The 18,935-nt window shown below is 34.4% G+C and overlaps 1 protein-coding gene across 1 annotated transcript in view; it reads right to left on the bottom strand.

The window, feature by feature from the left end:
• Nucleotides 1–820: 820 nt before the first annotated feature.
• LOC141847485 (mediator of RNA polymerase II transcription subunit 8-like) overlaps nt 821–18,935 on the bottom strand; it is a 39,763-nt gene continuing 21,648 nt past the window's right edge. Inside the window, exons 11-12 of the mRNA XM_074735871.1 lie at nt 6,153–6,213; nt 821–993 (exon numbers count right to left, since the gene is read on the bottom strand). Coding sequence (XP_074591972.1) covers nt 821–993; nt 6,153–6,213 — 234 coding nt within the window. The remainder of the gene's footprint in view (nt 994–6,152; nt 6,214–18,935) is intronic.

The following is an 18,935-nucleotide window of genomic DNA, read 5'->3' as shown; positions in this document are numbered from 1 at the left end:
ATGTAAAACTCAATAGAATTTCTTTATTCAAAATAATACAACAACAAAAATTGAGGCAGAGTTGCAAGAGCAGAATTTGAAATAACGACAAAAATTATTTTAAAAACAAACAAACAGACAAATTTTACAAAATCTAATATTTCACATAGCCTTGCAACACAATTATAGAATTTTCAACAACAAAAACTTTGCAGTGCATCTTTTGCAACCAATCCAATTTGTAGAATATCGAACTAACTTAATTTGAAAGGAATTTTTTACTTTTCCACTCTCAGCCAGAAAACTATGAGTGCAAATGCCATTTTAATCACAATGATCAATGACAAAAAGTCTTTTTACCATGACATCGAGCACACTATTTTTATGCCAAAGGACAATGGACAAACCTAAGCAAGAATTGATCGAGGGGAAAAGAGTTACCTTCAAGTATGTGAAATAAATGAAAGAAATGTAATCAGCAAATTCAGCTAAAATAATCAAAAAAAAGGAAAAAATAGTTTCAACATAGATTATTTTCTCATACAATCCAGCAAAATAGCACCAAACATTTTCTAGTTGCGGGAAAATTTAATAAAACAATGAGGCTTCACGCTTACAGATAGAATGTGCACAGTTAGGCAGGAATTGGTAACACAACCTCCGACCAACTAAAAGTAGCCTGGCTGATGATTATCGTGAAGAACAAATGGAACAGAAGAAAAGGAAAATTGCTCCTAGTTAACTTACTTTCTTGGTAATATCTAGTCGCATCACAATGGCTAGATCATTATTGGACACTGTTAACAGGCAATACTGTTCATCCTGTGATTCGATGCATCAGCTACTGTTGGTTTTGTTGTTGCTGTGTAAAGTTGGGATTCTGAATTGTATTTGGAAGGTTAACCATCCCAGGCTGCAAGTTATGGGCGTTAGTCGACATGTTTCGAAATCCACCTTGTTGCTGTTGTTGCATTGCCAACATATTAGCAGGATTTGAAGGACCCATCCCAAACACTGCAACCAGAAATGAAACTCTTTTGTACTCAAACTGGAAGATATTAGTAAGAAGAAATTAATCAGAAGCATTTAAACTCTTTGGTAGTAAATATGTCCATGTTCCCACTCATCAACTCAACTATCTGTACAATTAAACAAATGGTTGGTATGATAAAGTTCATCCAAATAGATTAGATAAATGAAATAATGAGAGGCACATACGGCAGCTATGTTAATTCTTATAAATAATAGATTACTAATCTCCTATCTTAGTCCTACAAATTTCCAAAAGTGTTGCTAACATGTATTTGTCTATACATTGCATCCTTTAAAGAATGTCATGATTATAAGAGATTTTCATCCAACTTCCTCAAGTAACGGTTGCCAACACTAGCACTATGGCATTTAAGTAACAAATACGTATCATTGTTAAATGAATACAGGTAAATCATCTTTAGGATTTGTCTTTACAGATTATTTCCTGATGGATTTTAAAGATGTTTCCTAACTAGCAAAGAAAATAGGTTATTTATATGTATTAATTAGGGATGACAATCCCAGCCTAACTGGAGGTGATTTCACCAATACTGACCAGATTAAAGGGTCTTGAAAGTTTGAAACCTAAGAAAATTCATTTGCATTGGTGTGGACATATGTATTATTTGCATTGGTGGATATAAGTATTATTTTAATTGATACAATTCCCAAATAGACTTATTCAAATAATCACTTCAAAATATTATTTTCTCTATTTTCCACGAGATATGACTCCTATCAACTTGATATCAGAGCAAGATTAATTTCATGTTATGACAAATTGAAGATCCTATAAAGATGAATTCTCTTGTTGGCGAAGTAGAGATCTTACTAGATTTATTTCTAAAATAGAAAGATATTTTATCTTACACGACACATTAAATGATTCAAAGGTTGAAATAGCTTCTTTGCATCTGGATAGAGAGGCTCTCCGATGGTATCAATTAGTTATGTCATGTCATAGATCTGCAATATGGAAGGAGTTGTAGATGGTCTTCTCACACATTTCACACCTCAAGAGTATAATAATATAGATGAAAAATTATCCAAAATTCAACAAATCACCACGGTAGCAGAATATCATAATCGCTTTCTTCGACTCTTTAACCAAACTCGTGATTGATCAGAACAAAAATTGTTGAATACTTTTATTGAAGGACTTCATATTAACATCCAAAAAGAGATGAAGACGTACTATCCTCGTATTGTAAAAGTTGTATTGTCCTTTGCACAATTCAAGAAGAGAAAGTCAATGAGGAAATGTGAAGAAATAATAATAAGTAGCACCGAAGTCATCAATGTACACAAAGGGAAGCATTAATGGATGAACCAATAGAGGATTCAAAGGAAAAAAGATGATATTAATGAAGAAAAAATACAAGAAAGTGTCAATAAAAAATAAGATGTCATTATGACAAAATCAATTCGTATCTTAGAAGGATTATAACCTCCACAAATAATAAAGGTAAGAGGATTCATTGAACAACAACAAGATAGTTATAGAGACAATAGATATATGAGGAGCTAAACTTTATGACGCCCATAATTGAAGTCATTAGATCTACACCAATCTCTACTTCCATCATTCTAGTGAACGAAGCAATAATGTCTTGTCATCTCCAACAACATCTGACAAATCATGGAGTATTTTTTCATCATAATTCGATGAGGACCCAACGCAAGGCTAAGCGAAGAAAAAGAAAGTATCAGGCATGAACATAAATTTTCAACGAAGACCCAAAGGAAATTTTTAGATTTAAAAAAGACTCGTAAAAGGTCATTTGCTTTCATCAAAAGGAGATTTCAATTGGTGTACAATAAAAAACTATTTTATACAAATTATCAAAAGAAAAAAAGGAAAAAAAGATCAACCTTGAGGACAAGGTTGTTTTGAAAGACAATGGAATGATACGATCCCAGATAGACTTATTCAAATAACCCCTTCAAAATATTATTTTAGAATATACTATTAGATTTATTATTAATTTAGATAAGGTCATTAGATTTATTAATATTTACCCTTTGAATAGATTATTAGATTTATTAATAATTTTTATATTGATTTGATACTGTTGTAGGGTTATATATAGTTATTATGCAATTTTTTGAGAACAAGCAATGAAGTAATTTCTTTTGATTAATCAATTTCACTTGATTATTGGAGATCGATCCCCTCGAAGTGATCACCCTATCCCTGTTTTCATTTTGTTCTCCAATTGTCCACAAGATAGGACACGGGTTCCCATCACTCACCCTCTCCACAACAAGACCCACCTGATCAATCATTGTTACCATCAGCATCAAGTTCATGCTTAGTAGGGGAAAATAGACCCCCCATCACACAAAAGTATTTCTAGAATTAAATTGACAATGGTTAAATAAAAGAAGTCTAATGTTATTGTCTAGATAATCATTTCTTACCTTATATTGCAAATGATACCAAGAAATTGTTTTTATCATTGTGTTAAAATTGTTAAATCATTATATAGTTTTATTCTCCATGATTGCACACAAAATATTTGTTTATGTCATCAATATAAACATTTCTAAACCATTAAATGTCTTTTCTAAAAATATTTAGTTACAGAACTTCTATTATCTATGTTACTTTCCCATTGTCATTTATAGTTTTAATACGACACATAAATACAACCAAATACTATTTTGACTTAAGATATCAGTATAAATTTGAGCCTACAAGAAATAGATTCATTAATGTGAACTCCTATATTAGACATGGTGGATAGTGTCAGCTAAATGACTAACGATATTAAAAGATACTAGTACGACACATAAATACATCACACACACTATTTTGATTTGGACAACAATATAAAATTGGCCCTACTAGAAATAGATTTATTAATGTGACTTTCCATATTAGACAGTGGATTATATCAGTCGAATGTCTAAAAGCACCATAAGACACTAGTACAACCCATAAATACAACAAACCACTATTTTGATTTGGATACCAGTATAAAGTTGAACCTACAGGAAATGGATCCATCATGTGAATTTCCATGCTATGCATAGTGGATTTTGTCAGCCAAATGTCTGAGGATACCAAAAGATACTAGTACAACAAAATTACAATCAGACACTATTTTGATTTGGATTTGGATATCAGTATAAAGTTGAGGATTCATTAATATGTGAATTTCCATATTAGACATGGTGGGTTCTATCAGCTGAATGTCTATGGGCACCAAAAGATAGTAGTACTGTGACACATAATTACAACCAAACACTATTGATGCGGACACCAGTATATAGTTGAGTCTACAACAAATGGATCTGTTAATGCAAATTCCCATATTATATATAGTGGATTTTGTCAATTGGAATGTCCGAGGATACCAAAAGATATGAGTACAACACATAAATGCAACCAATATCTATTTTGGTTTGGACTATAGCATAAAGTTCAGTCTACAAAAAAATAGATCCATTAATGTGAATTCCCATATTAAACATGGTGGATTCTATTAGCTGAATATCTGAGAACACCAAAAGACACTTTCCATACCTATTATGCCCTATTCTTGATATTTTCAAACTTTAACTACCCATGATCTATGATAAATTAAATTTACAACTTAAGTATCTGTAAATTAGATCTTGACAACTATATCCAGCTAATTAGTTGCTTTGGTTATTTGTTCAATTATGCATGATTCATGTACTACTCTTATCATTGTTGTATCTATTACCATCATTATCCATCAGATACCTCATTCTTGATCAGTATTTTTCATGTATGATATTGTATTTACTCTTAGCTTCCACTTGTATCAAAATGTTTCATTTGATTGAACAGTTGGAAGCACACCATTCAATTATTCAGATCTCATATGTTTTACTCAGTTATTTTATATAATTCAAATTTGTTTTAAATTTAGATTTTATATGATATGTCATACATATGAAATGAAAAAGAATCATTATGATTTAATTCAATATGATTTGATACAAATGGTGTTCATACAATTCTCAAAAAAGAAAGAAAAGCCAAGCAAAGATTTGATCTCCACTAATTATTTGATCTCCACCAATTAAAAGTAAACCTAACGTACAGACTTTAAATTAGATCCAATAGATGAAAAATTAAACCATAGCCATTATTGAAGAGAGAAAGGATGAATCTTATATTATATAATAAAAGATAAAGAGATCAGAGAGTGAAATCTTAGAGTTAGCAATGACATAAATCTTGCCATATGAAGTTGCAAGAACAAATCATATTGTATCGAGACACAAAGATGATAATGAGGGTAGAATTGATTGACGATGAGAAGCTTTAAGATGCCAAAGACATCATCCATTCCTCTGTTCATATAGCATGATCGTTTTGTGATGTCAAATGCATCTTCTTCTCTTTACATGGTTGTCGCCTTTGTCTTTCTTTCTTTTTCACCATGTTGATGGCATTGCAACTCCGAAGTCAACTGTGCGAGTGGAGTTAACAATAATTTTCCTATGTTTATAAGCATTTGAAGGTGAAATATCATATTTCCATTTCATTTTAATTGTTAACAAAATAGAATAAATAATAGTTTGTTCATTGTTATTCCCATCAATGTATAAAACTGTTTTTTTTTATTATGAATCAACCTCAGTTTGCTCCTTAATAATAATACTATTAAATACAATATTATGTTATTTTACATATTCTAGGATGTAAAAGCAATCTCAAATATAGTAGAAAGTTTTTCGAGCCTATTTATATTAATTTGTAGCCGAACCTTACCATTCACACTTCAATATAATTAGTCAGTTCACTCAAACAATTCGCAATACAAATGTCAAATATCCTTGAATCTATTACTTGCGGCAAAAATGTGATGAGGTTATCTAACTCACAGAAAACATAATGTGATTCCCATAACACAGTAGAATGGAGAAACGTTATGCTGGTTATAGCTATTACTTCCAAACAATAGTATGATTGATAGTTTGATATTACCTTGGATGTGCTATTTTTCAATAAGCAAAAAGGAAAACAGTCCTAGCAGATCCCAGTTAGATTGCAAAAAGAATCATAGCATACTGTGCTAACATTCTTCCTCAACTTTGAGGAATAAGAATACTATTTTGGCACCACAGGCATAATATTTTTCATTAAAGCATCTAAAACTTACTCTGATCGTTAAACACCTGGGATGGATGATTCCTTTGCAGGTGCCCACCAGGTAGACCAAACTACAAAGACAACAAAGAAAGTAATGAAAACAAGAGAAGATTCCACGTAACTTAAACAAGGCATTACTCAGATGCAAAATAATTTTATGGTTAGACTACTTAGTAGATCAGTCTCTTTCCCAGCAGCATCTTCCTTCTTCTCTAAACCCACTTAAGAAATCTTTCTCTCCTTCTTCCTCACTACAACATACTTAGCAACCTCCTCTCCCGCTTTAACCATCGCAGCCACTCCCTCCACCTCCATCAAAGGGGAATCAGGATCATTGAAAAAAATAACTTCGGGATCTAGATCAAGGCATAGCATTGAAGACAAGTACACACCGAGGTTCGATGGTCTAAGACTCTCAAAATATTGGTAATAGTGCATCAATGATTCATCCTTTCACTTCTTTTTTTTAATCTTATTGCTCTATTCTGTTCCTTGGCACTCCTGCAATTTGTTTTTCCTTTTTTTCCAATTTCATTTGATTTGTAGCATTAGATTGCAAAAATAAAAATAAAAAAAAAACAAAAAAAAAGAAAGCAAAAAAAAGAAAAAAAACTGAAATCTCTTCTTCGAATTTTGAGGAAATACCATAAAAGAGAATAGAGAATAATAGTTTTGGATGATTTTATTATCGCAGCCAAAGGGGCTTATTTATACAATAAATGGAAAAAATTAAATATGGTATACAATTATAATAATTATAATCATAGCAATGAATATAATAAACTTGGAAATATTATCTTTTGTTATCGATTCATGCTGATCTTGATTATGATGCTAGATATGGTAAATCTTGATTAATTGAAATCAATTCGAGATTATTATCCATTATTGTTATTCTTATTGTCATTACCCCTTGGTAAACTCAACAAGAGTGCATAGATGTTGAATTTGATTGTCAACTTATTATATTGTTGTCTAGATAATGGTTTGGTGAATATGTCAGCAATTTGATCTTGCGTACAGATGTAAGAAACTCAAAATTGTTAAGTTGCCACTCATTCTCGGACAATGACAATCAATCTCCAAATGCTTGGTATGGCATGAAAAACTGAATTTACGGCAAGGTATGTCGCTCCAATATTGTCACACCATAAGATTCCTGAGCCGTCACCCCATCTTCTTCCTTTGATCTCGCAAGTCAGTCTCTTTCCCAACAACCCCTTCCTTCTTCTCCAAACTCACTTAAGAAATCTTTTTCTCTCCTGTCTCTTTTTTTCTATTCCTTGCATGATTTCTCCCTGTTGTCGCCGCCACCTATTTCTCCTTCCACACTCCTCCTTTTCTCTTCTGGCGCCTCAAGCTCCAGCCACGAGTAGCAGCAACAACCTCTGCCGCTCTCTTCCAGTAGCAGTAACAACATTGGTTGCTCCTCCCTTCTTCCTCACTAATGAATACTTAGCTGCCTCCTCTGCCGCTTTAACCGTCGAGGCCACTCCCTCCGCCTCCATCAAAGGGAATCAAGATCATTGGAAAAATAGCTTCGAGATCTAGATCAAGGTGTGTAGCACTGAAAACAAGTAAACGCCGAGGATCGGCGGTCTCAGACTAATCAAAATGCTAATAACAGCACATCGGTAATTCATTCTTTTTTTCTTGAATCTTGTTGCTCTATTCTTTCCTCGTTGCTCCCATAAATTTTTCCTTTGTTTCAGATTTGATTGTGATTTGTAACATTAGATTGCAAAAATAAAATAAAAAGAAAAAAAATCTAAAAGTTCTTCTTCAAATTTTGAGGAAATACCATGAAAGAAAATAGAGAATAATTGTTTTGAATGATTTTATTATTACAACTAAAGGGGCTTATTTATACATGTTGTCCAAATAATAAATGGAAAGATTAAATATAATATGCAATCATAATAACTATAATCATATCAATGAATATAATAAACTTGGAAATATTATCTTTTGCTATCGATTCGTGCCGCTCTGAAATCAATTCGAGATTATTATCCATTATCCCCGACAAACTCAACGAGAGTGCCTAGACGTTGAGTTTGATTGCTAGCTTATTAAAGCTTTGTCTAGATAATTGCTTGGTAAATATGTAAGGAATTTAATCTTCTATATAGATGTAAGAAACTAAAAATTATCAAGTTGCCACTCGTTCTTGAATAAAATGAAAATTAATTTCCACATGCTTGGTACAAGCATGAAAAATTGGATTTACAACAAGGTATGTCGCTCCAATATTATCACACCATGAGACTCTTGAGCCACCATCCCATCTCGTTCCTTTGATCTCGCAGATCAGTTTCTTTCCCAGCACCACCTTCCTTCTTCTCTAAACCCACTTAAGAAACTTTTTTCTCTCCTATCTTTTTTTCTTCTGTTCCTTGCGTAATTTCTCCCAAACCGCTAATGTTGCCTCCTCCTTCCACACTCCTCCTTTTCTCTTCCAAAGCCTCAAGCTCCAACCACGAGTAGCAGCAGCAACCTCTGCTGCCCTCTTCCAACAACAGTAACAACATTGGTTGCTCCTCCCTTCTTCCTCACTAAAGCATACTTAGTCGTCTCCTCTCCTACTTTAACCGCCGCGGCCAATTCCTCCACCTCCATCAAAGGGGAATCAGGATTCTTGGAAAACAAATAACTTCGGGATCTAGATCGAGGCGTAGCATTGAAGACAAGCATGCGCTAAGGTTTGACGGTCTCACTCATCAAAATGCTGGTAGCAACGCATCGATGATTCATCATTTCACTCTTTGGTTTCTTGAATCTTATTGCTCTATTCTATCCTCGGCACTCCCACAATTTTTTTCTCTAATTTGATTGGGATTTGTAGGGTTAGATTACAAAAACAAAAAGCAAAAAAATGCAAAAGACAAAGAAAAAAAGTCTAAAATCCCTTCTTCAAATTTTGGAGAAATACCATAAAAGAGAATAGAGAATAATAGTTTTGAATGATTTTATTATTGCAACCAAAGGACCTTATTTATACATGTGGTCCAAATAATAAATGAAAAGATTCAATATGGTATACGATCATAATAATTATACTCATAGCCATGAATATGATAAACTTGGAAATATTATCTTTTGTTATCGATTTGTGTCAATCTTAATGATGATGTTAGATATGGTAAATCTAGATTAATTGAAATTAATTTGAGATTATTATCCATTATTGTTATTTTTATTGTCATTACCCCAACAAATTCAACAGGAGTGCATGGACGTTGAGTTTGATTACAAGCATTTCAAGTGTTGTCTCGATGATGAATTGGTGAATATGTCAGCAATTTGATCTTTTGTAGAGATGTAAGAAATTAAAAGTTGTCGAGTTGTCACTTGTTCTCGAACAAAATGAAAATCAATCTCCATATTCTTGGTACAAACATGAAAAACTAGATTTACGACAAGGTATATCACTCCAATATTGTCACATCAAAAGACTCCAAAGCCACCACCCTATCTCGTTCCTTTGATCTCGCACATCAATCTTTTTCCCAATAACACCTTCCTTCTTCTCCAAACCCACTCAAGAAATCTTTTTCTCTCCTAACTTTTTGTTTCAATTCCTTATGTGATTTCTCCCAAACCCAATGTCGTTGCTTCCTCCTTTCACGTTCCTCCTTTTCTCTTCCAGCGCCTCAAGCTCTAGCCACGAGTAGCAATAACCTCTGCTGCCCTCTTCTAGCAGCATTAACAACATTGATTGCTCCTCCCTTCTTCCACACTACGGCATACTTAGTCACCTCCTCTACATCTTTAACTGCTCCCTCCGCCTCCATCAAAAGGGAATCAAGATCATTGGAAAAAAATAATTTTGAGATCTAGATCGAGGCGTAGCACTGAAGACAGGTAAGCTCGAGGTTCGACGGTTTTAGACTCATCAAAATATTGATAACAACGCACCGGTGATTCATCCTTACACTCTTTTTTTTCTTAAATCTTGTTGCTTTGTTTTGTTCCTCGACGCTCTAGCAGATTTTCTACCCTTTTTTCCGATTTGATTTTGATTTATAGAGTCAAATTCAAAAAGAAAAAAGTTTGAAATTTCTTCTTCAAATTTTAGGGAAATACCATGAAAGAGAATAATTATTTTGGATGATTTTATTATTGCAACCAAAAGGGCTTTCTTATTTATATATGTTTTCCAAATAATAAATATAAAGATTAAATATGGTATATAATTATAATAACTAGAATCATACCAATGAATATGATAAACTTGGAAATAATATCTTTTGCTATTGATTCATGTTGATCTTAATTATGATGTCTAATATGGTAAATCTCAATTGATTGAAATCAATTCAAGATTATTATCAATTATTGTTATTCTTGCTGTCATTACCCATACCTAGACGTTGAGTTTAATTACTAGTTTGTTAAAGCGTTGTCTGAAAAATGACTTGGTGAATATGAAAGCAATTTGATCTTCTCTAGAGATGTAAGAAATTAAAAGTTGTTAAATTGTCACTCGGGCAAAATGAAAATCAATCTCCACGTGCTTGATATGAGCATGAAAAATTGAATTTACGACAAGGTATGCCACTCCAATATTATCACACCCTGAGACTCCTGAACTACCACCCTATCTCGTTCTTTTGATCTAGTAGATGAGTCTCTTTACCAGTAGCACCTTCTTCTCCAAACCCACTTGAGAAACATTTTTCCCTATGTTTTTTTTCTGTTCCTTATGTGATTTATCCCAAGTCTGCTACCACCGCCTCCTCCTCCTTCAAGCAGCAGTAACAACGTTGGCTGCTCCTCCCTTCTTCCTCACTATAACATATTTAGCTGTCGTCTCTCCTGCTTTAACCGTCGCAACCAGTCTTGCCACCTCCATCAAATAAGAATCAAGATCATTGAAAAAAAATAGCTTTGGGATCTAAATCAAGTACGCGCTAAGGTTCGACAATCTCAGACTCATCAAAATGTCAGTAACCGCGCATAGGTGATTCATCCTTTTATTCTTTTTTTTCTTGAATATTGTTGCTCTATTCTATTCCTCAATGCTCCTGTAATTTTTTTTCCTTTTTCCCTGATTTGAATGTGATTTATAGCGTCAGATTGCAAAAAAAAACAAAAGAAAACAGAAAGCAAAAATAATAGGAAAAAAAAGCAATGAGCAAAAAACATAGAAAAAATGTCTAGAATCTCTTCAAATTTTGGAAAAATACCATGAAAGAAAATAGAGAATAATTATTTTGGATGATTTTATTATTGCAGCCAAAGGAACTTATTTATACATGTTGTCCAAATAATAAATGGAAAGATTAAATATGACATGCAATCATGATAATTATAATTATAGCAATAAATATAATAACCTTGGAAATATTATCTTTTGCTATTAACTCCTGCTGATCTTAATTATGATGTCAGATATGGTAAATCTTGATTGATTGAATTCAATTCGAAATTATTATCCCTTGTTGCTATTCTTGCTGTCATTACCCCTGATAAACTCAATGGAGCGTTTGGACGTTAAGTTTGATTATCAACTTATTAAAGCATTGTCTGGATAATAGTTTGGTGAATATGTTAGCAATTTGATCTTCTCTAAAGATGTAAGAAACTAAAAGTTGTCTAGTTGTCACTCGTTCTCGGACAAAATAAAAATCAATTTCCATATGCTTAGTATGAGCATGAAAAATTAGATTTACAGCAAGGTATGTCGCTCCAATATTATCACACCATGAGACTCTTGAGCCACCACCATGTCTACCCATCTAGTTCGTTTGATCTCGTAGATCAGTCTCTTTTCCAATAACACCTTCTTTCTTCTTCTCCAAACCTATTTAAGAAACCTTTTTCTCTATCTTTTTTTCTGTTCCTTATGTGATTTCTCCCAAATCGCTACCACCTCCTCCTCCTTCCACACTCTTGTTCTCTTCTAGTGCCTCAAGCTCCAACCACAAGTAGCAACAATAGCCTCTACTGCCCTCTTCCAGCAGTAGCAATATTGGTTGCTCCTCTTATCTGTTGTCTCTCCTGCTTTAATCATCACAGCCACTCCCTCCACCTCCATCAAGGAGGAATCAAGATCATTGAAAAAAATAGCTTCGAGATCTAAATCGAGGTGTAGAAATGAAGATAGTATGTGCTGAGGTTCGACGATCTCAAACTCATCAAAATGTTGGTAATAACACAGGTGATTAATCCTTTCATTCTTTTTTTTCTTGAATCTTGTTGCTCTATTATGTTCCTCAGTATTCCCGTAATTTTTTTCCTTTTTTCCGATTTGAATGTGATTTGTAGTGTCAGATTGCAAAAAAAAAACCAACAAAAGAAAACAGAAAGCAAAATAATAGAAAAAGGCAAAAAGCAAAAAATAGAAAAAATGTCTGGAATCTCTTCAAATTTTGGAAAATACCACGAAAGAGAATAGAGAATAATTATTTTGGATGATTTTATTATTGCAGCCAAAGGAGCTTATTTATACATGTTGTCCAAATAATAAATGGAAAGATTAAATATAGCATACAATCATAATAATTATAATTATAGCAATGAATATAATAACCTTGGAAATATTATCTTTTGCTACCGATTCCTACTAATCTTGATTATGATGTCAGATATGATAAATCTTGATTGATTGAATTCAATTCGAAATTATTGTCCATTATTGTTATTCTTGCTGTCATTACCCCTGATAAACTCAATGAGAGTGTCTGGACGTTAAATTTGATTATCAGCTTATTAAACCGTTGTCTGGATGATAACTTGATGAATATGTTAGCAATTTGATCTTCTTTAAAGATGTAAGAAACTAAAAGTTGTCTAGTTGCCACTCATTCTCGAACAAAATGAAAATCAATCTCCATATGCTTAGTATGAGCATGAAAAATTGGATTTACGACAAGGTATGTCGCTCCAATATTGTCACACCATGAGACTCCTGAGCCACACCACCGCATCCCCATCTAGTTCCTTTGATCTCGTAGATCAGTCTTTTTCCAGTAACACCTTCCTTCCTCTTCTCCAAACCTATTTAAGAAACCTTTTTCTCTATTTTTTTTTTCTGTTCCTTATGTGATTTCTCCCAAACCCGCTACCACCTACTCCTCCTCCTTCCATGCTCTTTTTCTCTTCTAGTGCCTCAAGCTCCAACCACAAGTAGCAACAATAGCCTCTACTACCCTCTTCCAGCAGTAGTAACATTGGTTGCTCCTCCCTTCTTCCTCGATATAGCATACTTATCTATCGTCTCTCCTGCTTTAATCATCGCATTCACTCCCTCCACCTCCATCAAGCGGGAATCAAGATCATTGAAAAAAATAGCTTCGAGATCTAAATCGAGGTGTAGAACTAAAGACAGTATGCACCGAGGTTCGACGATCTCAAATTCATCAAAATGTTGGTAATACCATAGGTGATTCTTCCTTTCATTCTTTTTTTCTTGAATCTTGTTACTCTATTATGTTCCTTGACATTCCGGCAATTTTTTCCTTTTCCCGATTTAAATGTGATTTGTAGTGTCAGATTGAAAAAAAAAACACCAACATAAGAAAACAGAAAGCAAAAAATAGAAAAACAATGTCTAGAATCTCTTCAAATTTTGAGAAAATACTATGAAAGAGAATAGAGAATAATTATTTTGGATGATTTTATTATTGCAATCAAAGGAACTTATTTATACATCTTGTCCAAATAATAAATAGAAAGATTAAATATGATATACAATCATAATAATTATAATCATAGCAATGAATACAATAACCTTGGAAATATTATCTTTAGCTATCAATTCGTGTTGATCTTGAGTATGATGTCAGATATGATAAATCTCGATTGATTAAATTCAATTCAAAATTATTATCCATTATTGTTATTCTTACTATCATGAACCCCGATAAACTTAATGGGAGTGCTTGGATGTTAAGATTGATTGTCATCTTGTTAAAGCATTATCTAGATAATGGCTTGATGAATATGTTAGCAATTTGATCTTCTCTAGAGATCATAAGAAACTAAAAGTTGTTCAGTTGCCACTCGTTCTCAGACAAAATAAAAATCAATCTCTATATGCTTGGTATGAGCATGAAAAACTGGATTTACGACAAGATATGTTACTCCAATATTGCCACACAATGAGACTCCTGAGTCACCATTCCATCTAGTTCCTTTAATCTTGCAGATCAGTCTCTTTTCCAGCAACACCTTCTTCTCTAAACCCACTTATGAAACTTTTTTCTCTCGTATCTTTCTTTTCTATTCCTTGTGTTATTTCTCCCAAACCCGATGTCGTGCCTCCTCCTTCCACACTCCTCCTTTTCTCTTCCGATGCCTCAAGATCCAACCACAAGTAGCAACAACAACCTCTCTTGCCCTCTTCTAGTAGTCGTAACAACATTAGCTACTCCTCCCTTCTTCCTCGCTGCAGCATACTTAGTTGCCTCCTCTCCCGCTTTAACCACCACGACCACTCCCTCTACCTCCATCAAAGGAAAATTAGAATAATTGAAAAAAAAATAACTTTGGGATCTAGATCAAGGCATAGCACTGAAGATAAGTACATGTCGGGGTTTGACAGTCTCAAGCTCATCAAAATACTAGTAACAATGCACCAGTGATTCATCCTTTCTTTTTTTCCTAAATCTTATTGCTCTATTTTATTCCTCGATGCTCCCATAATTTTTTTTCTTTTTTTTATTTGATTGTGATTTGTAGCATCAGATTGCAAAAAACAAAAAACAAAAATAAACAAAAATAAATAGAAAAAAAGTCTAGAATCTCTTCTTCAAATTTTAGAGAAATACCATGAAAGAGAATAGAGAATAGAGAATAATTGTTTTAGATGATTTTATTATTGCAGCCAAATGGGCTTATTTATACATGTTATTCAAATAATAAATAGAAAGATTAAATATGGTATACAATCATAATAATTATAATTCATAATAATGAATATGATAAACTTAGAGATATTATCTTTTGCTATAAATTAGTGTCAATCAAAATTATGATGCCATATATGGTAAATCTCGATTGATTGAAATCCATTCAAGATTATTATCCATTATTGTTATTATTGCTGTCATTACCTTCTTCAACCTTCATCACCAGCACCATGCATTGGATTCCCGGCATAATACTAGAATAGTATGTTTCAGTCAAAGATTGAAACTATGACATGATTCAAGAATTTGAACTTTGGTGTTGAGTGGCATCGAGTTTCAGTGATTTACCAGAACAATATATTTTGACCGTTTCACACGGCACAGTACGAGATTCCAAACCATGCTACTAAGTAACATTAGACCTTCACTTTCAAATAATGTTTGCTTTAGTCCCCCTATATCCCTCACACAAAACTCCAATTAAATCAACTTATGTATGGAAGGTCTATTATCTTCTCTTTTTTTTCAACTTTATGACCAACATAGGTTACACTTCAACATTCACAATAATAGAAATAATTTGTAACTTTTTATTTAGCAATGCATAACCAAGGATAAAGTGGAATAATGATATAATATAAACAACAACAATGGTCCTACCAATAAAAACATTATCATCAATATGAATTATCCACTTATGTAGAATATGCCCAATGTTTGACCAAAGCTACACATTTGTCTATCTAAAAGTACGATCAATAAAAGCAATGCATCAACAATGTATTGATAACCATCACACTTTCCATCATTAGTGTAGCTTATCATCCAGAAATAAAATGTCCATTCACATTGTTATTACCAGGCCACAAATTAGCATGCAAGCATAGTTGTCAAAATTATAAGATTCAGATTCTATAATACAATCCAGTTATGAGTGACAGCATGTAAAACACAGTTTTTTATATGAATCAGAAATCAAAAGAAACATAAATATTTGATTTGGTTCGGCATAAATTTATTTTATATGATTCTAATTTTTTTAGAAAACCATTAACAGTTAAATTTAACCAATTAAAACTAAATCTAACCATTAGAGAAATAAAATTAAGCCTTTATATTAGAAATTGAATTGGAATCATTATAAAAGAAACAGGAAAGGATGACGGTTATGTTATTGATAAGTTTAAAGGTCAAAGAAATCTCAAAGTCGACAATGACATAGAAGAAAATCTTGAGATAGAGAGAGTCAACAATTCAACACCTAACAATGACAAAGAAGAATAAGTTTTATCACATCTATAGATATAATGATAACAAGGGTGAGTCAATATGACTTAGATGTCATGTTGTGTCATCTTTCATTTGATGATAATCATTCAATGTCAAAAGCATTTGATGATGAAATTTCTATTGCTCATTTCAACTCTTAATACATTGAAAGAGGCAATAATTTGTACATTTTATCAATGTAAGACATTATGTAAATATTTTCATTATGAATCAACATGGTTGCTCAATATTTTCCATAACATCTTTCTTTATTCATTAGTGTTAGAATATTTAGGGATAAATAATCTGTTTATTCTTTTAGAATAATTCTCCTAGAATAAGTCGTTATATTCATGTATAAATAAGGGGGTTATCCCTTGTAATAAGACAAGTTTTCCATATTCTTTTTTAACATGGTATCAGAGCGAAGGTTGGCTTAGGTTTAGGTTTATCCGCCGAACCAAGCCACAATTCCCTTCCTTCTCTCTTTCGCCGCCGCCACGCGCCTTGCGCTCGCGAATCTCTGTTCGCCGCTCCAATCACGCGCGCCTCCCTGTTCTGATCGAAGGCCGCCAGAGGAAAGAAGAAGAAGATCCAGTGGCTAGGATTCTTCGCTGCCTTCTCCTCTTCGCTGCCTTCTCCTCCGCTTGCGATCGCTGCCGTCTCCTCTGTTGACGACAAGGTAATCAAGGCCCAAATCTTCTTCTCCGGCGCGTTGATTCATCGCGAAGACTTCGCCTCTCGAATCGGAACCCTTCCGAATCACGAAGGTTTCGCTCTCTAGCTCCTTCAGCGCTGCCCTCTTCGACGCGCCCCAACAGCACCATCTCTGGATTTCTAGCAGCCGCTTCTCCCTCCTTTTCTCATTTCCTGCACAGGATCCTGCAGCAGCCCAAATTCCCTTCTTCTTCAAGCCACCAGACCAGCAACCTGCCCGTTTCTAGCAACACATCAACAGCAACAACAACAGCAATTACTTGCTGTCCTCTTTCAGCAATACAAGCGCTGCACCTTGCACCGGACAGAAGCGTGAAGGCAAAATAGCAAATAGCAAACAGCAAACAACTTTATATCTCATACAAAAAAAAATTGATAAATGTTGTGTCGAAACAACAACAGACCTCCACCTCGTAAGGGTGGCAAAGGACGTCCTTGGTGTGATCATTGCCACCGACCAGGACACATAATTGATAAATGTTGGAGTCTACACGGTCGACCTCCCCGGACTGCGCAAATTGTTCAGAGTTCTGTTTCTACTTCACAGTTGCCACCAGATCCGACCCCACCACCTTCCTATGATGATTTTCTGAAATGGTATGAGGATCGAAAGACTTCTGATTCCCCTGCTGCAGTTGCACTCACTGGTAATTCCTTTGCTAGCATAACTCACTCTTCGAGTCCTTGGGTTCTTGATTCCGGGGCTACTGATCATATCACTGGTAATAAATCTCTTTTTTCTTCTCTCTCAACTTCTGGTTATTTACCCTATGTCACTATGGCAAATGGTTCTCAAACTCAGTCTCAGGGTATTGGTATTGTTCATCCTTCTCCGTCTCTTTCTATCCATAATGTTCTTTATGTTCCCGGTGCTCCCTTTAATTTATTATCAATCAGTCAGCTTGCTCGGTCTCTTGATTGTGTCATCTCGTTTACTAAATCTTCTGTTTCCTTACAGGACCGGAGTACGGGGAGGATAATTGGCTTCGGATATGAGTCTCATGGCCTCTATCGGCTTCAACAGTCCTCTCTTGTTGGTTCGGCGGCGACATCTCCCCTTCTGATTCATGCTCAGTTGGGACATCCTGGTCTTGATAAGTTGAAACTATTACATCCTGGTCTTTCCCACTTAAAATCTCTATCCTGTGAGTCATGTCAATTAGGAAAGCATGTCCGTAGTTCTTTTTCTCCTCGCACTGTGAGTCGGGCTACGTCACCTTTTGCTTTGGTTCATTCCGATGTTTGGGGTCCGAGTCGTGTCTCTTCTACATTGGGGTCACGATATTTTGTTACCTTTATAGACGATTTTTCCCGTTGCACCTGGTTATATCTGATGAAAGATCGTTCGGAGTTGTTTTCTCTTTTTCAATCTTTTTTCTATGAAATTAAAAATCAATTTGGTATTTCTCTTCGAACCTTGCAGAGTGATAATGCACGTGAGTATCTATCTACTCCGTTTCAGACCTTCATGGCGTCTCATGGTGTGTTGCATCGGACGTCCTGTCCTCATACCCCTCAACAGAATGGAGTTGCCGAACGCAAGAATCGCCATCTTCTTGAAACCACCCGAACTCTTCTTCTCCATTCTCATGTTCCTCTTCAATTTTGGGGTGATGCTGTCCTTACCGCATGCTATCTCATCAATCGCATGCCTTCCTCCACTTTACAAGGTCAAATACCTCATCATGTTCTTTATCCTCATCAGTCTCTTCATCCTTTACCACCTAAGGTCTTTGGTTCTATATGTTTTACTCATGCTCTCGATCCTGGCATGGATAAACTCTCTCCCCGGTCTCATAAATGTGTCTTCCTTGGGTATCCACGGTCTAAAAAAGGGTACAAGTGTTATTCCCCTACTCTCCATCGGTACTTCATCTCTGCTGATGTCACGTTCTTTGATTCGGTCCCATTTTTTGGGCCCAATGGATCTCCATCTGAGGTTTCTCCTTCTA

This window comes from Curcuma longa, chromosome 1, assembly GCF_044706935.1.
Source record: "Curcuma longa cultivar G26 ecotype Majalengka, Jawa Barat chromosome 1, ITB_CL_G26_1.1, whole genome shotgun sequence".
Lineage (NCBI taxonomy): Eukaryota > Viridiplantae > Streptophyta > Magnoliopsida > Zingiberales > Zingiberaceae > Curcuma > Curcuma longa.
Note: the sequence above shows the minus strand (reverse complement) of the source record. Positions and strands in the feature narration are given on the sequence as shown.